This window comes from Mobula birostris, chromosome 27 (assembly GCF_030028105.1).
Source record: "Mobula birostris isolate sMobBir1 chromosome 27, sMobBir1.hap1, whole genome shotgun sequence".
Taxonomy (NCBI): Eukaryota; Metazoa; Chordata; class Chondrichthyes; order Myliobatiformes; family Myliobatidae; genus Mobula; species Mobula birostris.
The window spans coordinates 5,716,539-5,744,115 of NC_092396.1; the positions used below are offsets into that span (position 1 = coordinate 5,716,539).

Here is a 27,577-nt window from a genome sequence, read left to right on the forward strand (position 1 = left end):
CACCAGTGTGTGGACACGCCCCGGTGCTCATGAACCAGATCCTCAGACATTGATAAATACCTCACGACCTTGAGGGCAGCCTCGGGAGAGACGAAGGCTACGGGAGTAAACCCAGACAGTAAATCCAGAGTGGAGTTCCTAAGGCGGCTGGACGTCATTGAACACCCTTCTGGCAGCTCCCGCAGCCAAGCTGATGCCAAACGTATTGCTTCATAAGCTTTCCTTTGGTGAGTCCAAGAGGGGGATCTTGACGACCGGGCACCTCAGGATCCCCATACCTTCCACCAAGGCTTGTGATGATGATCACCATCACCCATTGTCCTTCAATATAGAAGGACGCCAACCAACCAATCATGGGGCAACTTACAGTAACCAATTAACCTTCTAACCGTTACATCTTTGGAATATGGGAGGAAACCTGAGGAGCACCCAGAGGAAACCCACGTGGTCACAAACTCATCACAGATGAAGCCGGAATTGAACTCTGAACTCCAACACCCCAAGTGCTAACCGCCACTCTGTTGTGATGCCCCCAATATACATATTTTGATCATTCTGACTGATAAACAGCCAATGTACAAAAGAAGAGAAACTGTGCAAATAACAAATAAATAATACTGAGAACAGGAGTTGTAAAGTCCTTGAAAGTGATCTCTGGTACGAATTATTAAGGGAATACACACCAGTCCTCTTCGAGGGTCAGCAGCTTCAACTTCCTGGGTATCAATATCTCCGAAGACCTATCCATATTGATGCGATTGCAAAGAAAGCACACAGGAGCTTGAGGAGTCTTGATATGTTACCAAAGATTCTCGCAAATTCCTACAGATGTACCACGGAGGGCATTCTAACTGGTTGCATCGTCTGGTGTGGAGGGGCCACTGCACAGGATCAGAAGAAGCTGCAGGAAGTTGTAAACTGTGCCAGCTCTATCATGGGCCCCCAGCATCGAGGACATCTTCAAAAGTCGATGCCTCAAAAAGGCAGCATCCATCATTAAGGACCCGCATTACCCAGGGCATGTCCTCCTCTCATTGCCGCCTTCAGAGAGAAAGTACAGGAGCCTGGAGACACGCACTCAGTGTTTTACAAACAGCTTCTTCTCCTCCGCCACCAGATTTCTGAATGGACAATGAACACTACCTCAATATTTACTTTTTCTTTTTTTTCCCCTCACTTTTTGCACTACTTCATTTAAATTTTTATACGTATTTCTTATTGTAATTTATAGTTTTATTATTAGGTATTGCAATGTACTCCTCCTGCAAAACAACATATTTCATGATATATATGTCAGCGATATTAAATCAGGTTCAATATGATTCTAATACCATCACTTGGTCTGAAATCATCTATACTTTGGCTACAGATCTTTACCCACAGATCAGGGCACACAAGATGCTTTCTCTGTCAGCAGAGAGGCTGCAATACATTGCTTGCTACTGCCTACTCGAGGACATCTAGGGATGGGTAATAAAAATGAATAAATAAAGGAAGGCCGTGGTGTAGAGTCGTGGTCACCGCATTATGCAAAAGATTTATGTGGATGTACCAGAAATGTGGAAAGGTCAGAAAGGCTGGGATTGCTTCCTCCAGAACAGTAGAGTCTAAGGGGATCCATCTGATACAGCTACCCACTCCCGCCAAGTCGCAATATCCATTAATCCTGGTGCTGAACATTATGACCACAGCACTGTGCAAAACTGTTCGGCACTCCTATACAGCTAGGTCACCTAAGATTTTTGCGCAGTACTGTATTCGTCAATGTGGAGCGGAGAGCGAGTTTGTGAACCGGCGAGGGCAGGGCGCCACGGGAGGGGTGTGGGACAAGTGGCAGAGAAGGAGTGCCACTGGAGTGGGGGGTTGGCACAGGTGCAGACACCAGGTAAGGTCATTTGATTCCAAACAAGTAGTTTATTGAACATTAACAGAGTGGTGCTTCCCACTCCCTCCCCTCTCCCTTCCCCTTTTCCCAACCATGATTCCCCTCTCCCTGCCCCCTTCCCACTCTCAGTCCACAACAGAGACCCAGATCAGAATCAGGTTTATCATCACTCACATATTACATGAAATTTGTTTTTTTTTGCGGCAGCAGTACAGTGCAATACATAAAATTACTACAGCACTGTACAGGTAGAGGTCTTAGATTAAAGACGAAAGATGAAACACTTACAGAGAACCTGAGGAACTCAGAATGCAGGATGAACAGAAGTGGTGGATGCAGGTTCAATTTCAGTGCTTAAGCATAGCGTGGATAAGTATATGGATGGGAGGAGTAGGGAGGGGTAAGGAGGGCTACGGTTCAGGTTAGACTCAATGGAACTAGGCAGACCGTTTCGCTGAACACCTACGCTCTGTCCGCCAGAGAAAGCAGGATCTCCCAGTGGCCACACATTTTAATTCCACGTCCCATTCCCATTCTGATATGTCTATCCACGGCCTCCTCTACTGTCAAGATGAAGTCACACTCAGGTTGGAGGAACAACACCTTATATTCCGTCTGGGTAGCCTCCAACCTGATGGCATGAACACTGACTTCTCAAACTTCCGCTAATGCCCCACATCCCCCTCGTACCCCATCCGTTATTTATTTATATACACACACATTCTTTTTCTCTCTCTCTTTTTTCTCCCTCTGTCCCTCTCACTATACCCCTTGCCCATCCTCTGGGTTTTCCCCCCCTCCCCCTTTTCTTTCTCCCTGAGCCTCCTGTCCCATGATCCTCTCACATCCCTTCTGCCAATCAGCTGTCCAGCTCTTGGCCCCATCCCTCCCCCTCCTGTCTTCTCCTATCATTTTGGATCTCCCCCTCACCCTCCCACTTTCAAATCTCTTACTAGCTCTTCTTTCAGTTAGTCCTGACGAAGGGTCTCGGCCCGAAACGTCGACTGTACCTCTTCCTAGAGATGCTGCCTGGCCTGCTGCATTCACCAGCAACTTTGATGTGTGTTGCTTGAATTTCCAGCATCTACAGAATTCCTCATTTCAGCACAGATTCGATGGGCCAAAGGACCTGCTTCTGTGCTGTAGTGCTCTAAGACTCTATGAATTTGACCACTGAGGCAGTGAACCTTGGGTCAGTGATAAGAAACTCCTCCTCCTTTGAGTTGAAAGGGCGCAACACCTGAGTCAAAGTCCCTCGATCTTGTTCCCACCAGGTGAGACACCATTGCAGCTTCCACACAGTCAAGCCTGACCATCTTCTGTTCTTCTATAGCTACTACTCTACTCAATCACTCCTCACAGTACAAAGCCCTCATTCAAAGAACCTCTCAGTTATGGCAATCACACCTTAAACATGAACAGCAGTCTACAGCTCAGCCTTGGACACTATTCCATTTTACAGAGAAATAGTCCTTCTTCCCCAGCATCAGCTCCAACCCCTAAGTAAATATTGAAAGGTCCAGATACTGTGGACATGGAGAGGATGTTTCCTATAAAGGTGGATTCTAGGACAAGAGGGCACAGCCTCAGAATAGAAGGATGTCACTTTACAACAGTGATGAGGAGAATTTCTTTAGCCAGAGGGTGGTGAATAATTCATTACTACAGAGAGCTGTGGAGGCTAAGTCATTGTGTATATTTAAAGCGGTGGTTGATAGGTTCTTCATTAGTAAGGGTGTCAAAAAGGTGATGGGGAGAAGGCAGGAGAATGGGATCGAGAGGGAAAATAAATCAGCCACAATGGAATAGCAGAGCAGACTCAATGGGCCAAATGGCCCTAAATCTGCTCCCATGTCTTGTGGTCTTTTGAAAGGCAAATCAACTACGTGCCTGCATCCTGCCTTGGGATCAGTCAATGTACAACCCAGATGCTTTGCAAAGAGCCAGCTGCTCTCTCTAAGCAATGATCCTGAACTCTGTGTAATCAAAATTGTTTCTTGTCATTCATCAGTACACACGTGTAAAGGAGAATAAAATGACCATCCAAGGCCATGCTGTCTTCTCACTGCAGCCATTGGGCAGGAGGTTCAGAAGACTTGGGTCCCACACCACCAGGTTCAGGAACGGTTATTATCCTTCACACAACAGGCTCCTGAACCAGAATGGATAACGTCACAAACCCCAACATTGAACTGATTCCACAACCTACAGACTCACTATCAAGGACTCCACAACTGATGTTCTCAGGATTATTTATTGCTTATTTACTCATCATTAATATTTTGTTTTTCTTTTCCTATTTCCTGAGGAGACTGAGGTCCTTTAACATCTGCTGGACGATGCTAAGGATGTTCTACGAGTCTGTGGTGGCCAGTGCTATCATGTTTGCTGTTGTGTGCTGGGGCAGCAGGCTGAGGGTAGCAGATACCAACAGAATCAACAAACTCATTCGTAAGGCCAGTGATGTTGTGGGGATGGAACTGGACTCTCTCACGGTGGTGTCTGAAAAGAGGATGCTGTCCAAGTTGCATGCCATCTTGGACAATGTCTCCTATCCACTACATAATGTACTGGGTGGGCACAGGAGTACATTCAGCCAGAGACTCATTCCACCGAGATGCAACACAGAGCGTCATAGGAAGTCATTCCTGCCTGTGGCCATCAAACTTTACAACTCCTCCCTTGGAGGGTCAGACACCCTGAGCCAATAGGCTGGTCCTGGACTTATTTCATAATTTACTGGCATAATTTACATATTACTATTTAACTATTTATGGTTCTATTACCATTTATTATTTACGGTGCAACTGTAACAAAAATCAATTTCCCCCGGGATCAATAAAGTATGACTATGACTATTTGCACAATTTCTCATCTTTTGCTCATTGGTTCTTTGTTTGTGTGCATTTTTTCTTTGACTCTAATGTGTTTCTTTGTGACTACTGTGAATGCCTGCAAGAAAATGAATCTCAGGATAGTATACACTGATATACTATCACTCTACTTTGATAGTAAACTTATTTTGAACTTTGAACATTGTTACCCGGGAACCAAGGCAGGGAAAAAAAAACTTACAGCTATAAAGAACACAATAAATATAAATACATAAGATTAACATATTCATAGACTGATTTTATGTACATAAGGCGACACTTAGGTGCAGCAGTATCTGTACATAAAGTAAATTAGACAGGAAATGATAAAGTAGTGGTGCTGAGGAGGGTGTAGAGGGGAGATGTTGATCAAATTTTGCAACGTATGCCGTGATATCAAATCTAATCTTGATTCCAATCAGCCTTATTGCTCAGGGAAGTAACCATTTTTGAGTCTGTCGTGGATGCTACATAGCTTCCTCCCTGATGGGAGTGGGAAAATCAGTCCACGAGCAGAGTGGGTGGGATCCTTCATGATGTCGCGAGCCTTTTTCAGGCACTTTTCTGGATATCCAGTATGTCCTTGATCGCAGGTAGGCTGGTGCCAGTGATGCACTGGGGCAGTTTAACTACCCATTGTGGAGATCTCCTGTCAGCCACAGTTCAGCCTCCATTCTACACAGTGATGCAGCATGTTAGGAAGCTCTCTGCTATGCATCTGTAAAGGGTCATGAGTATTGATGAGCTCAGTCCAGCTCTCTTCAGCTTCCTCAGAAAGTTGAGCATTTGTTGAGCTTTCCTGACTCAACAGTCGACTGGGACAAGCCAGCCGGGAACTTTCCGATCCTGGAGGCTGGTCCTACCTCCTCTACTTCGTTTGATACCACATGAGAAATGCTTTAACAACAGACTGATCAATTTTTGTGAAAAATTCATTTCCGATATAAAGTTGAGATTGACGTTTGGGGAAGGCATTCATCGTAGAGAGGGATGATGGGTGTTTAAACTCAAATGCCTTCTGGGACAAAATCTGTCACTCACATATTGAAGGAGTGATAAAGCTTTAGGCCAAAAGATGGATCACATTTATTGCATTCAGTTCACATCCATACATCACCGGGGTTATTCAAGATTCAAGATTCAAGATTGTATGATGACATTTCCTGTCCACACGTGTAAAGAAGGACAAAATAATTTAGAACAGGGATGAGGAGGAATTTCTTTAGCCAGAGGGTGGTGAATTTGTGGAATTTATTGCCACAGACGGCTGTAGAGGCCAAGTCTTTGGGTTTATTTAAAGCAGAGGTAGAAAGCTGCTTGATTAGTCAGGGCATCAAAGGTTATGGGAATAAGGCAGGAGAATGGGGTTGAGAGGCATAATAAATCAGCTATGATGGAATTGCAGAGCAGACTTCATGGGCCTAATAGCCCTAATTCTGCTTCTATGTCTTTTGCAACCAGAAGGCGAATCAACCACGTGCCTGCATTCTGCCTTGGGATCAGTCAGTATACAACCCAGATGCTCTGCAAAGAGCCAGCTGCTGCCAAAGCGATGATCTTGAACTCTATGTGATCACTTCCCACACTGTGACCCTTCAAGATTCAAAATTGTTCATTGTCATTCATCAGTACACACGTGTGAAGGAGAATAAAATGACCGTCCAAGGCCACGCTGTCTTCTCATTGCTGCCGTTGGGCAGGAGGTTCAGAAGACTTGGGTCCCACACCACCAGGTTCAGGAACAGTTATCACCCTACAACCATCAGGCTCCTGAACCAGTGTGGATAACTTCAATCACCTCAACACTGAACTGATTCCACAATCTACAGACTCGCTTTCAAGGACTCTACAACTCATGTTCTTAGTATCATTTATTGCTTATTTACTCATCATTATTATTTTGATTTCCTTTTGCTATTTGCATTATTTGTCTTCGTTTGCTCATTGGTTCTTTGTCCGTCTTTGTGTGTAGTTTTTCATTAATTGTATTGTGTTTCGTTGCATCTACTGTGAATGCCTGCAAGAAAATAAATCTCAGACTAGTATACACTGATATACCATCTCTCTACTATGATAGTAAATTTACTTTGAACTTTGAAGATTGTTACCCCAGATCTGATGCAGCAAAAAACACATTAAGCACAAAGAACACAATAAAAAACACAATAAGTATAAACACATTAGAGAGCTTATAAATAAAGGTATCCGTTAGTCTTGCGAGACCATGGATCTGCGCCTGGAAAGTCTTCACTCTCCAGGGCGCAGGCCTGGGCAAGGTTGTATGGAAGACCAGCAGTTACCGATGCTGCAAGTCTCCCCTCTCCACAACACCAATGTTGTCCAAGGGAAGGGCATTAGGACCCATACAGCTTGGCACCAGTGTCATCACAGAGCAATGTGTGATTAAGTGTCTTGCTCAAGGACACAACACGTTGCCTCGGCTGGGGCTCGAACTCACGACCTTCAGATCTCTAGTCCAATGCCTTAACCACTTAGCCACGTGCCCAAGAGCTTATATACACAGATTAATTATATGTCTGTAAAGTGACACTAGGCACAGGAGTGCCTGTACATAAGGTGACTCCGACGGGAAATGATAAAGTAATGGTGTTTGGCAGTATGGAGGGATGGGTCAGTGGGTGGAGGTGTTGATTAAATATCACGACTTATGCCGGTTCTGATTCCGATCAGCCTTATTGCTTCAAGGAAGTAACAGTTTTTGAGTTTGGCATGGACGCTACGTAGCCCCCACCCTGATGGGAGTGGGACAAGTGGTCCATGAGCAGGGTGGGTGGGATTCTTCATGATATCGCTGGCCTTTTTCCAGCAGGACTTTCTATGTCCTTGGTATCGAGCAGGCTAGTGCTGGTATTGCGCTGGGCAGTTTTAACTGTCCGTCTGACTACCCGTTCAGCTGACAGGGCGGATGTACGTCTCCGCCAAAGGAGGTGCAAGGTGCTCCTTCCCTCCGCTAGCCAGCAGGTCACCACTAGACAAGGTGAAGCACCTGCTTAGCAGCAACAGCCCTCCCCCCCAACCCCTGCCACTGATCAGGGTCATGTGAAAGCCACTGAAACAGGTGGTGGATGGTCGTACGAGCACATCACAAATCTTGGTTATGCGACCACTGACAACAAGCAGACAATCTCTGAAGAGTATTGATAATGGCTGAGGTCACCCACTTTGCAAAGTCACTGCCCAGAAGGCGGCAATGGTAAACCACTTCTAGAGAAAAATTTGCCAAGAACCATCATGGTCATGGATAGAGAAAAGAAAAAGAACAGTGTGAAGGGGGAGGATTTTCCCCCATGGGCAACCACCAGATTAAAGACAGATGGAAGACTGTGATCTGCTACGCCATCGACACAGTACATAATGATGATGATGACGCAATGCAGTTTCCATACCACCCAGTGATGCAGCATGTTAGGATGCTCTCAACTGTTCATCTGTGGAAGGTCGTGAGAATTGATGAGCTCAGTCCAGCTCTCTTCAGCTTCCTCAGAAAGTTGAGCATTTGTTGAGCTTTCCTGACTCAACAGTCGACTGGGACAAGCCAGCCGGGAACTTTCCGATCCTGGAGTCTGGATCTACCTCCTCTGCTTCGTTTGATACCACATGAGAAATGCTTTAACAACAGACTGATCAATTTTTGTGAAAAATTCATTGCCAATATAAAGTTGAGATTGACGTTTGGGGAAGGCATTCATCGTAGAGAGGGATGATGAGCGTATAAACTTGAATGCCTTCTGGGACAAAATCTGTCACTCACATATTGAAGGAGTGATAAAGCTTTAGGCCAAAAGATGGATCACATTTATTGCATTCAGTTCACATCCATACATAACCGGGATTATTCAAGATTCAAGATTGTTTAATATCATTTCTAGTACACACGTGTAAAGGAGAACAAAATAATTTAGAACAGGAATGAGGAGGAATTTCTTTATCCAGAGGGTGGTGTATCTGTAGAATTCATTGCCGCAGATGGCCGTGGAGTCTAAGTCATTGGGCAAATTTAAAGCAGAGGTTCAAGATTCAAGATTCAAAATTGTCTAATGTCATTTCCAGTATACAAATGTAAAAGAATTTGAAATATGTAATTTTTACTTTGGATCCGATGCGGTACAAATAACCCATTAAGTTGAAGAACACAATAATAAAAAACACAATAAATATAAATCCTTACAATAGCTTATATATATAAATTGATTGTTTGTCCATAAAGTGACACTAGGCACAGGAGTGCCTGTATGTAAGGTGACCGAAGGAAATGATAAAGTGGTAGTGGTGGGGGTGTGTTAGTGGGTGGAGGTGTTTTCCTTACTGCTCGGAGAAAGTAACCGTTCTGGTGGTTGTGGTGTGGGTTCTGCAAGCCCCTGTCCTGATGAGAGTAGGGCACAGTCCATGAGCAGGGTGGGTGAGATCCTTCATGAAGTTTAGAGCCTGTTTCTGGCACCTTTCTGTACGTGTGCCCTTGGTGGCAGGTAAGCCGCTTTCACACACTAGTAAAGGAACCAGTTGCATTGTTAGTTGACGTCAGTCCCTCAAAGGAGGACATATATGTGACTCCAAATCACCAGAGTACTTGCCCTGGGGAATATTACATTAAATAATAGCTATACATTATGTTACAATACCTAACACCAGCAAGAGAGACAAACAAGGCTTTTAGGAACAGATTCTTCCCCACCGCCATCAGATTTCTGAACGGACAATGAACTCATGAACACTACCTCACTACCTTTTTTTTGTTTTTGTGCTCTTGTTTTGCACTACTTATTTAGCATACATTTATATATAAGTATACACATACATACGTACACATATATACTGTATACGTGTGTGCATATATTGTGTACACACATATACATAAGTAAAGTTTATTGTAGTTAACTATATACATGTATAATATATATAACCACATAACATATATAGAATTGAGACAGTGTTTCTTCGAACCAGGATGTGTAAAACACATAGAAACATAGAAAATAGGTGCAGGAGTAGGCCATTCGGCCCTTCGAGCCTGCACCGCCATTCAGTAGGATCATGGCTGATCATCCAACTCAGAACCCTGGACCAGCCTTCTCTCCATACCCCCTGATCCCTTTAGCCACAAGGGCCATATCTAACTCCCTCTTAAATATAGCCAATGAACTGGCCTCAGCTGTTTCCTGTGGCAGAGAATTCCACAGATTCACCACTCTCTGTGTGAAGAAGTTTTTCCTAATCTCGGTCCTAAAAGGCTTCCCCTTTATCCTCAAACTGTGACCCCTCGTTCTGGATTTCCCCAACATCCGGAACAATCTTCCTGCATCTAGCCTGTCCAATCCCTTTAGGATTTTATACGTTTCAATCAGATCCCCCCTCAATCTTCTAAATTCCAACGAGTATAAGCCTAGTTCATCCAGTCTTTCATCATATGAAAGTCCTGCCATCCCAGGAATCAATCTGGTGAACCTTCTTTGTAGTCCCTCTATGGCAAGAATGTCTTTCCTCAGATTAGGGGACCAAAACTGCACACAATACTCCAGGTGTGATCTCACCAAGGCCTTGTACAACTGCAGTAGTACCTCCCTGCTCCTGTACTCGAATCCTCTTGCTATAAATGCCAGCATACCATTCGCCTTTTTCACCGCCTGCTGTACCTGCATGCCCACTTTCAATGACTGGTGTATAATGACACCCAGGTCTCGTTGCACCTCCCCTTTTCCTAATCGGCCACCATTCAGATAATAATCTGTTTTCCTGTTTTTGCCACCAAAGTGGATAACTTCACATTTATCCACATTAAATTGCATCTGCCATGAATTTGCCCACTCACCTAACCTATCCAAGTCACCCTGCATCCTCTCAGCATCCTCCTCACAGCTAACACTGCCGCTCAGCTTTGTGTCATCCGCAAACTTGGAGATGCTGCATTTAATTCCCTCATCCAAATCATTAATATATATTGTAAACAACTGGGGTCCCAGCACTGAGCCTTGCGGTACCCCACTAGTCACTGCCTGCCACTCTGAAAAGGTCCCGTTTATTCCCACTCTTTGCTTCCTGTCTGCTAACCAATTCTCTATCCACATCAATACCTTACCCCCAATACCGTGTGCTTTAAGTTTGCACACTAATTTCCTGTGTGGGACCTTGTCAAAAGCCTTTTGAAAATCCAAATATACCACATCCACTGTTTCTCCCCTATCCACTCTACTAGTTACATCCTCAAAAAATTCTATGAGATTCGTCAGACATGATTTTCCTTTCACAAATCCATGCTGACTTTGTCCGATCATTTCACCGCTTTCCAAATGTGCTGTTATCACATCTTTGATAACTGACTCTAGCAGTTTCCCCACCACCGATGCTAGGCTAACTGGTCTATAATTCCCCGGTTTCTCTCTCCCTCCTTTTTTAAAAAGTGGGGTTACAGTAGCCACCCTCCAATCCTCAGGAACCAGTCCAGAATCTAAAGAGTTTTGAAAAATTATCACTAATGCATCCACTATTTCTTGGGCTACTTCCTTAAGCACTCTGGGATGCAGACCATTTGGCCCTGGGGATTTATCTGCCTTTAATCCCTCCAATTTACCTAACACCACTTCCCACTAACATGTATTTCCCTCAGTTCCTCTATCTCACTGGACCCTCTGTCCCCTACTATTTCCGGAAGATTATTTATGTCCTCCTTAGTGAAGACAGAACCAAAGTAATTATTCAATTGGTCTGCCATGTCCTTGCTCCCCATAATCAATTTACCTGTTTCTGTCTGTAGGGGACCTACATTTGCCTTAACCAATCTTTTTCTTTTCACATATCTATAAAAGCTTTTACAGTCAGTTTTTATGTTCCCTGCCAGTTTTCTCTCATAATCTTTTTTCTCCTTCCTAATTAAGCCCTTTGTCCTCCTCTGCTGAACTCTGAATTTCTCCCAGTCCTCAGGTGAGCCACTTTTTCTGGCTAATTTGTATGCTTCTTCTTTGGAATTGATACTATCCCTAATTTCCCTTGTCAGCCACGGGTGCACTACCTTCCTTGATTTATTCTTTTGCCAAACTGGGATGAACAATTGTTGTAGTTCATCCATGCAACCTTTAAATGCTTGCCATTGCATATCCACCGTCAATCCTTTAAGTGTCATTTGCCAGTCTATCTTAGCTAATTCACATCTCATACCTTCAAATTTACCCTTCTTTAAGTTCAGAACCTTTGTTTCTGAATTAACTATGTCACTCTCCACCTTAATGAAGAATTCCACCATATTATGGTCACTCTTACCCACGGGGCCTCTCACGACAAGATTGCTAATTAACCCTTCCTCATTGCTCAATACCCAGTCTAGAATAGCCTGCTCTCCAGTTGGTTCCTCGACATGTTGGTTCAAAAAACCATCCCGCATACTTTCTAAGAAATCCTCTTCCTCAGCACCCTTACCAATTTGGTTCACCCAATCTACATGTAGATTGAAGTCACCCATTATAACTGCTGTTCCTTTATTGCACACATTTCTAATTTCCTGTTTAATACCATCCCCAACCTCACTACTACTGTTAGGTGGCCTGTACACAACTCCCACCAGCGTTTTCTGCCCCTTAGTGTTATGCAGCTCTACCCATATCGATTCCACATCCTCCCGGCTTATGTCCTTCCTTTCCATTGCGTTAATCTCCTCTTTAACCAGCAACGCCACCCCAACTCCTTTTCTTTCATGTCTATCCCTCCTGAATATTGAATATCCCTGAACGTTGAGCTCCCATTCTTGGTCACCCTGGAGCCATGTCTCTGTGATCCCAACTATATCATATTCATTAATAACAATCTGCACTTTTAATTCATCCACCTTGTTACGAATGCTCCTTGCATTGACACACAAAGCCTTCAGGCACGCTTTTACAACTTTATTAGCCCTTATACAATTATGTCGAAAAGTGGCCCTTTTTGATGCTTGCCCTGGATTTGTCGGCCTGCCACTTTTACTTTTCACCTTACTACTTTTCGCTTCTACCCTCATTTTACACCCCTCTGTCTCTCTGCACTGGTTCCCATCCCCCTGTTGTGAACTAACCTCCTCGCGCCTAGCCTCTTTAATTTGATTCCCACCCCCCAACCATTCTAGTTTAAAGTCACCTCAGTAGCCCTCGCTAATCTCCCTGCCAGGATAATGGTCCCCCTAGGATTCAAGTGTAACCCGTCCTTTTTGTACAGGTCACGCCTGCGCCAAAAGAGGTCCCAATGATCCAAAAACTTGAATACCTGCCCCCTGCTCCAATCCCTCAGCCACGCATTTATCCTCCACCTCATCGCATTCCTACTCTCACTGTCGTGTGGCACAGGCACATAACACACATGACTCACAAAACTTATGAAGATAAGGATAAAGTCTACAGATTAATTCACATAAGTAACAAACTAAAGTGCATCGATATTAAATATCATAAAGTATGGAACAGATTAACCAGTGACACTTTGAATACGACACAGCCGGGAGTTTAGAAGCCTAAAGGCCTGTGGGGAAGAAACTGCTTCTCATCTGATGCAGCAAATGCGATCTGATTTGTGAACCAAATTGCTCGCCTTAGTGTAGAGTACAAACCAAGCACTGAGGACCACTTTCCTGATGAAACATCAACTCCTTATCCTTTCTATAGATACTGCCTGACCTGCTGAGTTCCTCCAGCATTTTGTGTGTGTTACTGGGGATTGTTTACCTAGTAATGCCACAATTATCAATTCTAATGTTTGAATCTCTGGCTGTTTTCCACCAGTTTGGTTTGTTTTTTTTTCTCTGGCCTACCTTTCCAACCCCACGCCTAGAGTTCACTTTCTTCAGGAAGCCAACAACCTGAAGGTCTTCAAGCTCTCCGATTCCAACTATCCACAGGACCTGCTCTTCTCTGCCCCAAGAGCACATGAGACAAAGTCCAGAGTGAACTTGTTACCAAAAGTACACACATTTAGGAATGCTTTGTCTGTGTATGCACTACCACTCAGTTGGTTGGTGGAGGGGAGAGGGATGGGGGAAAAGAGGGGTGGAAGGGGGGATGGTGATGAAGGTTGGGGGGTGGCTGGGTTAAGCAGTCAAAATGTAATTGGCAATTGGTTGTATTGAATGTAATTTGCTGGTGTTGCAATAAAAAATTAATAATTAAAAAGTACCCACATTTCATTTTCTTGCAGGTGTTTACAATAGAATTTACCGAAAACATACAAAGACAGACAAACAAACCAATGTGTAAAAGAAGACTGGCTGCAAATAACAAAACAAAGATATTACAGAGAACATGAGTTGTGCTCCAGAGCTTTTTAGAACATGCATCTTCGGAGCGAAGCAGGATGAGAGGTCCCTCGATAGAGATGTACAAGATGCAGATGTAGAGATGTAGATAGAGTGGACAGCCAGAGACTTTCTCCCAGAGTGAAAATAGTTAATAAGAAGGGGCATAATTTTAAGGTGATTGGAGTAAAATACAAGGGGGACATCAGAGGTAAGAGGTTTACATAGAGAATGGTAGGAATGTCCAATGCCCTACCAGGGATGGAAGTCGAGGAAGTTACATCAGGGACACTTTGGACACTCTTAGACAGGTACATAAATCAAGTTTAATATTATCTGACTGTACGTACATACAACCAATTGAAACTACAGGGGTTATGGAGAAGATAATGACAATGAAGGAGGAAAGGGTTAAGTTGATCTTGGAGTAGGCTCAAATTTCAGCATAACATTGTTGGGTACAATGCTGTACTATTCTGTGTTCTATGAAGTGCAGCCATGGGAAATTAATAGCTTGAAGGCTTTTGGATATTATTTTTTGTCAGGCGCATGGTCGATAGAAAAATGGAGGGCTGTGTGGGAGGGAAGGCTGAGATTTATCTTGGAGTTGTTAAGAGAAGGGCAGAACATCGCGGGCCGAAGGGCCTGCAGTTTAAAGTTCTATGTTCTAACTACAATCTTCCTACTTCATCATCTGTAGCTTTAACTCAGAACTTTGAAATGCTTCGCTGATTATGTTGAACGCTGAGTCGATTGATGCTTAACAAGTTGGGGTTGTTTATCATCTACCGTGGGCACAAAGGCAGCATTTCGGCCAGCGTGGCGCTATTACAGTTCAGGGCAATGGAGTTCAGAGTTCAGTCCTGGCGTCCTCTGTAAGGAGTCTCTGTATGTCCTCCCATGGAATGCAGGGGTTTCTCCTGGGTGCTCCCATTTCCTCCCTCAGTTCGAGGACATATCTGGTAGATTCATTGGTCATTGTAAATTGTCCCGTGATTAGGTTACAGTTAAATCCGGGTTGTCCGTGGTCTCTGGGCAGTGCAGCTTGTAGGGCCAGAAAGGCCTATTCTACGCAGTATCACTAAGTAAGTAAGATAGATAAAGCCGGATACTCAATGTTATAGGCTAGCAGTATCCCTAGTGAAGTCTGAAGGAGTCTTTTGAATGGCCAACAGAATGAAATTCTGTTCAAGGAAAGTTCACTAATTGCACCTTTCAGAGATATTTTCCTTCTGGATTCCGTCCGGTCGTAACTCGCCCAATTTCCACAGCTGGATCGCGGGAGAGTCACACGGGAGCAACTCGCCCAATTCCCACCGCTGGGTCACGGGAGAGTCACATTCCCACCGCTGGGTCGCGGGAGAGTCACACGGGAGCAACTCGCCCAATTCCCACCGCTGGGTCGCGGGAGAGTCACACGGGAGCAGCTCGCCCAATTCCCACCGCTGGGTCGCGGGAGAGTCACGTGGGAGCAACTCGCCCAATTCCCACCGCTGGGTTGCGGGAGAGTCACACGGGAACAACTCGCCCAATTTCCACTCAAACAGCAGGTACAAGGGAAAGAGCAGCAGATGAGAACCCTCCAAGTCACTAATTATTTGTTGGATTTTGATGTTTTTAATCCAAGGTTCTTTCAGAAGTCAGGAAAGAGGCACAAAATTTGTTGCTTCACGATCGCTTTCTGAAGCATTGATAGAACAAAGGAAAATTAAAGCAGACAGTGATAGAGAGGGAGAGTGAAAAGGATTAAGATTAAAATTAAAATGATGCTGCCTTATGATCAGCTCTTTTTATAGACAAGTATAAGAAAAATTCCATTCAAATTTGTAGATAAGAGGTAACCAATGAAATAGCTCTGTTTAAATAACGCAGAATAAAGAAGCTTCCAGAGCTTTCAAGAATTATACATTGGGGAATACACTGAATTTGCATATATATAGTGATCACTAGGGAAGCATATTAAACCGTTACATGCGTATAAAAACTACTTAAGATACAAGCAGATTAATAATTGTTAAACAGCAAAGAAAATAGCAACTAAAAAGCCTAATCTAAGAATTAAATAGTCTTATCCAACATATGTCAGATTGGAAATACATCCCTTCTCCCGGGTGTAAATCCTGGGATTCCATCGCAACAACAGATGGACTGCAGCAGTCCACAAAGCGAATTAAGGATGGCAAGAAAGTATTATCTTTGATTAAAAACATATATATCAGCACAAAATGCCCTGGGTCAGACTTCCTGCCCAGTGCGTGTCCATACACCATCGCAGGCAAAATCATTAACAGATTTCTTCTGCCTGTTCTTACCTCAAATCTATTTGCAATTCTGTTTTCCAGAAATAAGGCTAAAGTTTGTTGGCAATAGTTAGAGGGGAAATCTTTCCTCCAACAATTGTTATGTCCTGCTTATTGACTAATACAGAGTCTACAAGTAATGGGTATCCCTTTAAGGCACGACCTCCCAACTGGAAAAGTGATTAGATAAGTCCAGGTCATCGAATTAATTTAAATATAGTATTAGATCAAAGGGAAGAATGTTGTAAACTCCCAGGATTGAGAATATTTCTGAACTGAGCAGAGGACTCATCCATGAACTTGTCCAATCACCTGTGACTTTAACCAGGTATCTGGTGACATGGACTGTGTTGTCCAGGACACGGTGTGCCTTCCACCAAGTGAGTGCTGGCTCACAGCTAACACTAAGGGTAACTACCACTTCTTCTCAGTCCACCTACCCAGCACCCTCCATGTGACAAACTTGTCTCTCAGGTCCTCGTTAAATCTTTCCCCCATCCTTAAAGCTATGCCCACACAAAATGTTGGAGGAACCCAGGAAGGCAGGCAGCACCTATGGAGGAAATAAACAGACGAGGTTTTGGGCCAAGACACTTCTCTCTCCTCTCCCATCAGACTCTTCTCCTTCAGCCCCGACCTCACTACTTTGTGTTTGCTCTTTTTTGTACCACTTATTTAATTTGTATATATAATTTCTTATTGTAATTCATATTTTTTTGAAAATTATTATGTATTGCAATGTGCTGCTGCCGCAAAACAACAAATTTCATGACATAGGCCAGTGATATTTAGCCTGATTCTGATTCTAGGCATCGCCGGTACCTAGGTGCCTGTGATGTTGTTGTAAGCAAGGTGCCCACTGTGTCTGAACTTCACTGCGCTTACCCACGTGACCATAAACTCATCTTGGGTCTGGGCAAGAATGGCAAATATCCTCAGGGAACCAGATGTGATTTTACGATCATCTGACAATTTAATGGTCACCGTTACTGATGCTGGCCTTTTATTTCAGATTTATCTAATTACTGGAATTAAATTTCCCAGCTGCCAGGGTGAGATGTGAACGCTCTCCACAGCCCGCAGGATCCTAGTCCAGCAAGTTAACCAGTAATCCACCAGGGCCGCAGGTGTCAAATGACACAGCAGTTCTACTGAGGCCCCGCACAGTGATTGCGTCCTCATACTTAACAACGTACAAAGAGACAGATGGCACCTCTAAGCGACGTGTTGGCACGGTAAGATCTAGAGAGGGTTTTCAAAGCACCAGAGAGTAGATACTGAATCCATCATTCTGCTGCCAGAGGTGTGAAATTGTCATCTAAACTGGTTTAGTGTATTTTTCAGTTTCAGATTTATTTATCACGTCCATCGAAACATGCAAGGGTGTACTGGGGCAGCCCGCAAGTGTTACCACACCTTCCGACGCCAACGTAGCACGTCCACCATGTTCAGAACAACACAAGCGACAACATCATCGAGGGCAGCGTGGTGGAACAGCAGCTCGAGTAACGTTTTACAGTCCCAGCCAATTCGGGCCCCTTCCCCCTTCCATTTCACACCTGAAGAAGGGTCTTGGCGCAAAACCTCTCCACAGATGCTGCCTGACCTGCTGAGTTCCTCCAGCACGTTGTGTGTGGTACTCTGGATCCCCAGCATCTGCAGAATCTCTTGTGTTTGTGATTACGACTGGAGTTCAATTCCTATCACTGTCTGTAAAGAGTTTGTACATTCCTCCAGATGCTCCAGCTTCCTCCCACATTCCAAAGGCGTACGGGTCAGGGTCAGTGAATTGTTGATCTGCTATGTTGGTGCCGGAAGCACAGCGACACCTACAGGCTGCCCCCAGCACGATCCTCTGACCGTGTTGGTCGGGACGCAAATGATGTGTTTCACTGCATGTTTCGATATACAAAATAACAAATAAAGCTAAAGGTAAGCTAATCCAGTGTCTGGCCCAGACTTGCAGGCATCAGGCCTCTGACGTCTGGAGAAGCCAACCCAAGGGGCTTCGGCCTACGGTCCCCCAGACTCACTGACTTCAGTCTTCAACTTTGACTTTGCCCTCCAGACTGCCAGCCTCTGGCTATTGACCTCAACACTCTCCAGTCACAGGCTGGACCCCTCCCCAAACTTTCCTAAGCATGACTTTTTCAACTATTTATGCCTTTAAAAGTGATTATAGATTAAATGCCTATTTCCAAGACTGCAAGGGCAGGTCAGAGACTGGGAATCTTGCAGTGAGTGACTCACAAAGGTCTTCTCTTCACCTACAAGCCAAGTTCAAGTTTAATTGTCATTCAACTGTACATGAATACCCATGAATACAACCAAACAAAACTGCATTCCTCCAGGACCAAGGTGTGAAACACATCACCAACAATCATACACAGCACGAGGTTCAAAGTACATATTGTACATATCATCATATACAACCCTGAGATCCACTTTCTTGCGGGCATACTCAATAAATCCAATAACCATAATAGAATCAATGAAAGACCACACCAAGGACAACAGTGGGCAAAAGACAACAAACTGCAAATACAAAAGAAAAAAAGAAATAACAATTATAAATAAATAAACAAACAAACAAGCAAGCAAGCAAGCAATAAATATCAAGAACATGAGGTGAGGAGTCCTTGAAAGTGAGTCCATAGGTTGTGGGAACCTATACAAGGCATATAGCACATATAAGATACCAGTAAAACATACAGTCTCACAAAAAAAGTCAAGGGTGTGATAGAACTCTGCACTACTCTGCATCAGTGCAGATTCAACTACATCCATCAACATGTAGGGCAAAACTGCCTACTTGGCAGGTCAAACCGCCCACCTCAAACATTTGTCTCCTCTACCACTGCCACACCACCAGGTTCATGCTCTCTTTTCACTACTGCCATCAGGAAGAAGGTACAGGAGCCTTAAGTCCCCCCACCACCAGGTACAGGAACAGTTATTACCCGTCAACCATCGGTTCTGGAACAGTTATTACCTTACCAACCATCAGGCTCCTGAACCAGCATGAATAACTTCACACACCTCAAGTCTGAACTGATTCCGCAACCTACCAACTCACTTTCAACTCATGTTTCAGTATTTTTTCTGAATTTGCACAATTTATCTTCTTTGGCATTTTGGATGTTTGACAGCCTTTGTTTATACTGTATATAGTTCTTCATAAATTCTATTGTGTTTCTTTAATTTTGGGTAAATGCCCACAAGAAAATGAATCACATGATGGTGACATATCCGTGCTATGACAATAAATTTACTTTGACGATGTGGACCATGTATAATGTGCTCTGACGTCCCAGAGTCAACGTCAAGTTCACTATCATCTACACAAGTCTATGTGTGCTCAGGTGCGATGAAAAACTTACAGCAGTTTCACAGGTATACAGCATCAGGTACACCACGTTCACAGGGGAAACAAAAACTGACTTATAGATGAATTTTACAAGAAAGAACAGCTTAAAAATAGTCCACTGTAGTGCAAAGTGATAATAGTGTTGCTCTACTGAGTAGTGATTGGGGTGGGCAGGTTGCTTTAAGAACTGAATGGTTGAAGAGAAGTAGCTGTTCTTGAGCCTGGTGGGGTGGGGCTTCAGACTCTGTACTTTCTGCCCGACGGTTAGAGTGCCACACGATCTCGTACACCTCATTCCCCTATGCCCAATGAGTAAAGTCCTACCTTCGAAATCTCACTCCATAACTCAATCCCTTCAGTCCTTGTCAACATCCTCATACATCACCTCATCTGGAAAGTGGTCAGACTGTAGCTACGCTGAGGTCCTTACCCAATCAGACAAAGTACAAAACTGCTCCGTCTAGTAATCTGGTCTCACCCTGTCAGAGGTAGTTCCTTCGCCTTTACCCAACTCGCTCATCTTGTCTTTTCTGCTTGTTTTTTTTCTCGTTTTTAGTTCCAGACCTGAAACACCAACTTGCTTCTCTCTCCACAGATGCTGCCCAGCCTGATGAACGATTGCTCTGCAATGCACTGCGTATGATTAGATCTGCATGAACAGTGTGCAAGGCAATTTTCCACTCTACCTCGATATATATTCAGAGATCATTTTATTAGGTCCCCCTGTAGCTAATAAAGTGGCCACTGGTCTCTGTTCGTGGTCTTCTGCCCATCTACTTTAAGGTTTGCTGTGTTGTGTTTTCAGAGAAGCTCTTCCGCACACCACTTTTGTAACCTATGTTTGGTTGAATTACTGTCACCTTCCCGTCAGCATGAACCAGTCTGGCCCTTCTTCTCTGAACCCTCTCATTAACAAGGCGTTTTTGCCCACAATACTACCGCTCACCGGACGTTTTTTGTTTCTCGTACCATTCTCTGCAAACTCTAGAGATTGCTGTGAGTGAAAATTCCAGGTGATCAGCAGTTTCTGAGATACTCAAACCACCCCATTTGGCACCAACAATCATTCCACGCACAAAGTCACTTAGATCACATTTCTTCCCCATTCTGCTCTGAATAACAGCTGAACCTCTTGACCATGTCTGCGTGCTTTTATGCACTGAGATGCTGCCATGTGATTAGCTGATTAGATATTTCATTAACGAGCAGGTGTACCGGTATAATATAGTGACTACTGAGTGTACATGACAATAACAAACTAATTCCAATGATTTCAGTTTTTCTGTGATATTTCCATCATCTGCAGGCTTTTATTTTTCAACCCCATTGTTCCTACCTGTTTGGAAGTACGGATTTGCAGTGTACGGGAATCCAAATGGAAGCGGCTGTGGCAGGGGAGCTGGAGCTGGGGGGAGGTACTTTGTTTTGCTTTCGTTGATGCCAGGGCCCAGGATGTGACTTGGAGAGTCGGCTCCCACAGAGACGCACGGCGGGTTCTGACTGACCACCGGCTCACGGATCTCCTTGGCGCCCTCACTGGGCCTCACCGCGTCCTTGTCCTTGAATTCATGGGTCGACCCGGCCGACTCGGCCTTCAGGTTCTCCGGCTTGCCGTCGCTGCCCTCCAGGTCGCTCTCAGAGTCCTTCATCTCCTCGTCGTTGCCCTCTGCGACAGGATCCCGCCCCCGGCCCTCGCCGTGCTCCTTGAACTCGCCGGCGCATGGGACATCCGCCCGGAGGTGGGCCGCCTTCCTGGCGCCCTTGCGCCCCGGCTCCTTTGGCGGCGCGCCACCAGGGATGGAGTGGTTCAGGGACAGCAGCGGGGCCGTGCTGTGCCTCAGCACCAGCATGGCGTTCCGGCGGGAGATCTCTTCCCGCAGCGGGTGGCCCTCGGGAATGTCGTGGACGCTGCGCAGGGCGGGGTGGTCCGGAGGCAGGCCGGGGTGAAGAGAGAGGGGGTCAGCCCCCAGAATCCGCTGACGGTGGAGAGTCTCAAACTCCTTCTGCCGTAGAAGCTCTGCGGACATCTCCAGCCTGGGCAGAGAGGAACAGAGAGAGAGAGAGAGGTTTTCAAAGTCTGCTCCAACAGGGGCTTCTTGTCTCAGAATGTCTACCGCCGCAAAATGTCGCAGTAAGTCAATGGGAAAGATTGGTACCAGTGTTGTTCTTTTGCGGGAGCCAATCGGATCACTGGAACATTTCTGTTGTGAGAAAACATGATTCAAATTCAGATTTATTTACCACGTGTACATCGAAACATACAGTGAAATGCGTCGCTTGTGTTAACAACCAACAGGCCCAAGGATGTGCTGGGGCAGTGTGCAAGCATGTGCATTTCATGTCATCTACCCACAGGGAAAATATCAATCAAATTGGAATCAGTGCACAGAAGGTTTACAAGGATGTTGCCGGGACTTGAGGACCTGAGTGATAATGAAAGGTTAAACAGGTGAGGACTCTGTTCCCCTGAAACGTAGGAGAATGAGGGGAGATTTGATAGAAGTATGCAGAATTATGAGGGGTGTAGATAGGGTAAATGCAAGCAGGCTTTTCCTACTGAGGTTTGGTGAGACTAGAACTAGAGGTCATGGGTTAAGGGTGAAAGGTGAAAAGTTTAAGGCAGGGGTTCCCAACCTTTTTTATGCCATGGGCCCTTACCATTAACCGAGGGGTCTGCGGACCCCAGACGGGAACCGCTTGTTTAAGGGGAAAGAACTGCCAGCACAAGTGGTGGATGCATGTTTGATTGCAATATTTAAGAGAAGTTTGGATGGGAGGGGTACGTAAGGCTATGGCCTGGGTGCAGGTCAATGGGTCTAGGCAGAGTAACAGTTAGGCATGGACTAGATGGGCCAAAGAGGCTGTATCTGTGCCTATAATGTTCAACAGAACACAAGCAGCAACCACAAAACAAAACAACAGCAAAACAAGCCTCTTTCTGACTCTCCCACCCACCCACTCACTCACATGCACACACAGGCAGGCCTCCTCTGGGCCTTCAGTCCTCGGCCCCAGGCCCCAGGCCCCAGCTCTCACTCTCGATTCTATTAATTAGAGACTCTCACAGGGTCCCCGTCCCTCTGACTGAATCTCACCAGCGAAGATAGCCTGAGAGAGATACAGCAGAGAAATAGGCCCTTCAGCCCACTGAGACTGTGCTGGCCATCAACCATCCATTTTACACTCATCCCATTTTTTTCACTCTCTCCTTTCTCCCCTCAATTCCCCTCCCGCCCACCCTCGCTCTGGATTCTGCTACCCGCCCCCCCACACACACATTAAGGCTATTTTACAGCGACAGTTGCCTTATCAACCAACACGTCTTTAGGTTGTGGGAAGAAACCACAGTCAGAGGGAGCAACACCCACAAAATGCTGGAGGAACTCAGCAGGTCAGGCAGCATCTATGGAGAGGAATAAACGTTTGATATTTTGGGCCGAGACCCTTTATCAGGACTGGAAGAGATGTGGGCAGAAGCCAAGACTGGAAAGAAAGGAGATACAAGGTCTTGCCTCCCTTCCTTTCCAGTCCTGATGAAGGGTTTCAGCCCGAAACGTTGACTGCTTATTCATCTTCACTGATGCTGCCTGAGTTTTGTCAGCATTTTGTGCGTGATGCTCAAGATCTGCAGCAACTCCTGTCCTGGGGAGATCATGCAAACTCCATCGCCTCAGTACAACATGGAGAGATAACAACCCACATGTACCCCTTGTTATCCATTGGTAAATTGGTTTATTCTGGTCACAGTTACCGAGATACAGTCAAAACTTTGCTTTGCACGCCATCCATTTAGATTTCATCACATCCGTACATCGAGGTAATACGAGGAAAGGACCAGAACAGGCTGTGAGACCTCTTAACACCCTGCTACCACCCAGCACTCACGTAGAGCCTGTCTGAATGCCCTGTCCCATTCCCCAACTCACAGACACACCCTCATCCTGCACTGCCCACCTCTCATCTTTTCTTGCTGTTGTTTCTCAAATTTATACGACTGCTTGTTTTATTACGATAGGGTCAGTGACATTATACTGCCTCACACAGACACACTGCGCACTTTATGACATCCTGCCACTCAGGGACTTGTGCTAATATTCTTTTGCGACCGTCTGTGCCAGATCGTAATGACAGGTGCTGTTTGTGACTGCACCTTGATCCTGAATGTTTTGTTTAGCTGTCTACATGTATGGTCGAATGACACTAAGTGTGAAACAATATCAGCATTCAGAATAGCTACAGAGAAAGTGCAGTGCAGGTAAATAACAAGGTGCAAAGGACTAAGGATCAACTTTAATCACTTGTATATACATTTAAAGTACAGGGATTAGGCATTTGCTGTGGTGTGTTAGCCAGGGCGCAACATTCAACAATGATATGAGTAAAGGAGTTTGTACATTTCCCCCATGACCGTGTAGGTTTCCTCCCGGTGCTTGCAGTTTCCTCCCACAGTCCAAAGACGCATGGTTAGGGTTAGTAAGTTGTGGGCATGCTTTGTTGGTGCTGGAAGCACGGTGACATTTGTGGGCTCCTCCCCAGCACAATCCTTGCCGGTTTTGTTTGATGCGACGCAACACATTTCCCTGTATGTTTCAGTGTACATGCGACAAGTACCTTCAATGGGAGGAGGGAGACCAGAGCATGTCTGAGGCGGGCGGGGCCCTGAATAGGTTGGCTGCTTTACCGAGGCAGCGAAAAGTGTAGGCAGAGTCATGAGGCGAGGGTGGTTTCCATGACACCTGAGATTACTCAGCAGCTTTGGAAACCTTAATGCTGCTCTCTCTCTCCTGGGGTAACAGGCTCACGGTGAGCGGAGGTTGTACTTTGCCAGGATTAGGGACAGGAGAGGCCTCGAAAGGTCAGGGTTGACCATGGATGTTGTCTAGATACCCACGCCTGGGCAGTATGATGTGGAGAACAAGCTGTTGCTCAGGCAGCAGACTCCCCCTCACCATGCAGCTGATGAACCCAAAGGCACGGCGGAGACCGATACAGTTTGGCAGGAGTTGCCGGTCAGCATTGAACTAAGTGTAGGACCAGGACTGCCTTAGGGACTCCAGCTCTGGATTTCTCCCTGGGGGTTTACTCCTGACGCCTTCCCCATGAGTGGGTGTAGCTGCAAGTCAGCAGAGGTTTGAGATCAGAGTTTTCCTTCTCCCAGATGAGCTGAAGAGCCCCATCTGCCCAAAGCAACTGGTTTTAAGGCACCATTTACCAACCTTTGCCCTTTCTATCAGCAGAAACAGTTTTCCTGGGCTTAGTTACTAAGCCACACATGAAGGCCAGGAGGGTCTCGGCCCGAAATGTCGACTGTACTTCCTATGGATGCTGCCCGGCCTGCTGCGTTCCACCAGCATTTTGTGTGTGTTGCCTGGTTGTCAAAGGCTGTCTGAGACATACACTGTTGAGAGCATTTAATAGGTAGTGGGTTATAACTACCTAAAGGAATCAATAGGGACCAACTAACCAGCTACTCCCCAATAGCAAGCCTTTTGTATGTGTCGCTCCCTTCCATGGTCTCTGCCTATTCTCACAGCCAGCATAATCAAAGACCCAAACCACTTCTTCTACCTTCCCCTACCAGGCAGACAATACAAAAGCCCGAAAGCTCATATCACCAGGCCCTAGGACAGCTTCTACCTCACTGTTATCAGACTCTTCAACATCACGTTGCGTGATAAGATGGGACTCTTAACTCGCAACTGCCTGCCTGCACCGTACCTTCTCTGTAACTGTAACACTTGTCTGCATTCTGTCACTGCTCTTCTCTCGTCCCGTCTCAATGTACTTACATCGTGAAATGATCGGTCTTGATGGCGGGCAAGTCAAAGGTTTTCACTGTACCTAGGTGCATGATGTTGACTGCTTCACCGGGGAACCCCGCCCTGGTGAACAGTCGGTACAAATGCAATGCTCACCTTGCCAGGTTCTGTTTCCGCAGCACTTCCTGCTGCCGAGCGAACATTTCAGCCTGGGCGGGCTGCAGGAAGCTGTAACCTGGGGGATTGGTGATCAAAGGGGAAGGTTAGTGTAAAGCCACACTTATAGTCCACCCCCTGCCTGACTGCCAGCTACACAAGCACCCCCTCCACCCACCTTTTGCCCGCTTCGCAGGTACCAAACGTTTCCCACAAGGTTGGTCACTGGACACCTGCAGTGAATTCAGATTCAGATTCGGGGTGGCATCGCACAGCAGCGGTTGGCATAATGCAGTCGTAAGGTCAGGACTCAGTTTCCACCGAAGTCTATAAGGGGTTTGTACGTTCTCCCCATGGCCACATGGGTTTCCTCCGGGTGCTCTGGTTTCCTCCCACAGTCCAAAGTTGCACAGTTTAATTGGTCACATGGGTGTGGGTTTGTTGGGCCAGAAGAAACTGCTACTGAGCAGTAAATCTCTAAATCTAAATCCTCTTACTGTGCACCTCAGAGCCACCTCATGGGACAGGTATTAGATCACTTAAAACGATACAAAAGCAGGTTATTGCTTGCACTCACCTGGGGTCTGGCAGAGCGATGAGTGCACCCCAAGGAAGGGGGGCCGGAGGTGGGGTCCGAGAGCAATGTGCGGAGCGTTCTGGGGTGAAAGCAAAGGGTTTGTGTGCGTCATTTCTCTGGAAGACAAGAACAGAAGGAGTTATACCAAACAACTTCACCTCAGCAGTGGTTACTCAATGCTCCTATCTTCTGGATCAGTGACTTTCTTATCCAACCTCAGAATACAGCCTGAAGAGTTTATGCAACCTTACGTTTTGTTATTGGGTGGCAGGGTGGAGATGCGTTTCTACCACAGGAGGTATAAGGCACTCCTTCCCTCCACTAGCCTATAGGTCACCCTTGGGCAAGGTGTAGCTCTTGCTTAGCCCCCCGAATAATGCCACATGAAGCCATGGGAACAGGTGGTGGATAGTCGTATGAGCAGCTGGTGCAGATCACAACTCCTGGTTACGTGACCACTGACGCCAGGCAGACAATCTCTGAAGAGTATTGATGATGGCTGGGGTCACCCGTCTTGTAAAGGCACTGTCCAGAAGAAGGCAATGGCACATCACTTCTGTAGAAAGATTTGCCAAGAACAATCATGATCATGAAAAGACCATGATTGCCTATGCCATATAACAAGACACATAACAAAGGAACAAACGTTTCTTTAAGCTTCTCAGCAGCATAGCATCTGGCGTAACCCTATTATAGCACCAGTGACTCGTGTTCCATTTTCGAAAATCAAGATAAACTTTATTCATAAAAAAATTGACAAGAGTAAACAGCGCCATTCCATTCTCAATCTTTACATTCAAAGCCAATGCTTTCAATACCGTTCTATTACGTTCCTACATGTCTATTAAGAACTTGAACTTGCACTAGGACTTTGCCACACGTGTGACCCTCTGGAGTGGTATACTAGTACAGTAATTGAGTGACTTCCTCGCCCAACCTGACTCGTTCCTCTCCAGTAGCTGGAGAACTCTACACTGTCGTCCTTCCCCTCCAAGCCCGAGCTTCAGTGCGTCCCTCAGAACCTCCTCCTCTGGTCGCCAGCACTCCTCCACGGACACTACGACGTGCTGGCAGACCAACAGGTTTCGGCAAGACCAATTGTTTTTAATGTCATATAATAGAAACAATATAATTCAACAGGTAACTTCACACACGTTTACTAAGCTGCAGAGTAGCACTGCTGTTCACATAACACCATTACAGTACCAGCAACCCAGGTTCAATTCCCGCTGCTGTCTGTAAGGAGTTTGTACGTACGCCCCATGGCTGTGTGGGTTTCCTCCGGGTTCTCTGGTTTCCTCCCATATTCCAAGGGCATATGGATTTGTAAGTTCATTGCACACGAGCGTAACAGGGCAGCGGGGGCTCACTGGGCTGGAGGGGCCTGTTACT

General features: G+C 45.6%; 1 protein-coding gene across 13 annotated transcripts in view; it reads right to left on the reverse strand.

Moving 5' to 3' along the window:
- Positions 1-27,577, reverse strand: part of samd11 (sterile alpha motif domain containing 11) — a 324,620-nt gene that overhangs the window by 27,989 nt on the left and 269,054 nt on the right. For 11 of the 13 annotated variants that reach the window (XM_072244904.1, XM_072244902.1, XM_072244914.1 and 8 more), the window contains 4 exons: positions 26,186-26,301; positions 25,609-25,687; positions 21,850-21,894; positions 21,030-21,727 (listed from right to left, as the gene is read on the reverse strand). In XM_072244904.1, coding sequence (XP_072101005.1) covers positions 21,030-21,727; positions 21,850-21,894; positions 25,609-25,687; positions 26,186-26,301 — 938 coding nt within the window. The remainder of the gene's footprint in view (positions 1-21,029; positions 21,728-21,849; positions 21,895-25,608; positions 25,688-26,185; positions 26,302-27,577) is intronic. The other 2 variants (XM_072244903.1, XM_072244915.1) reach the window with 1 other exon arrangement.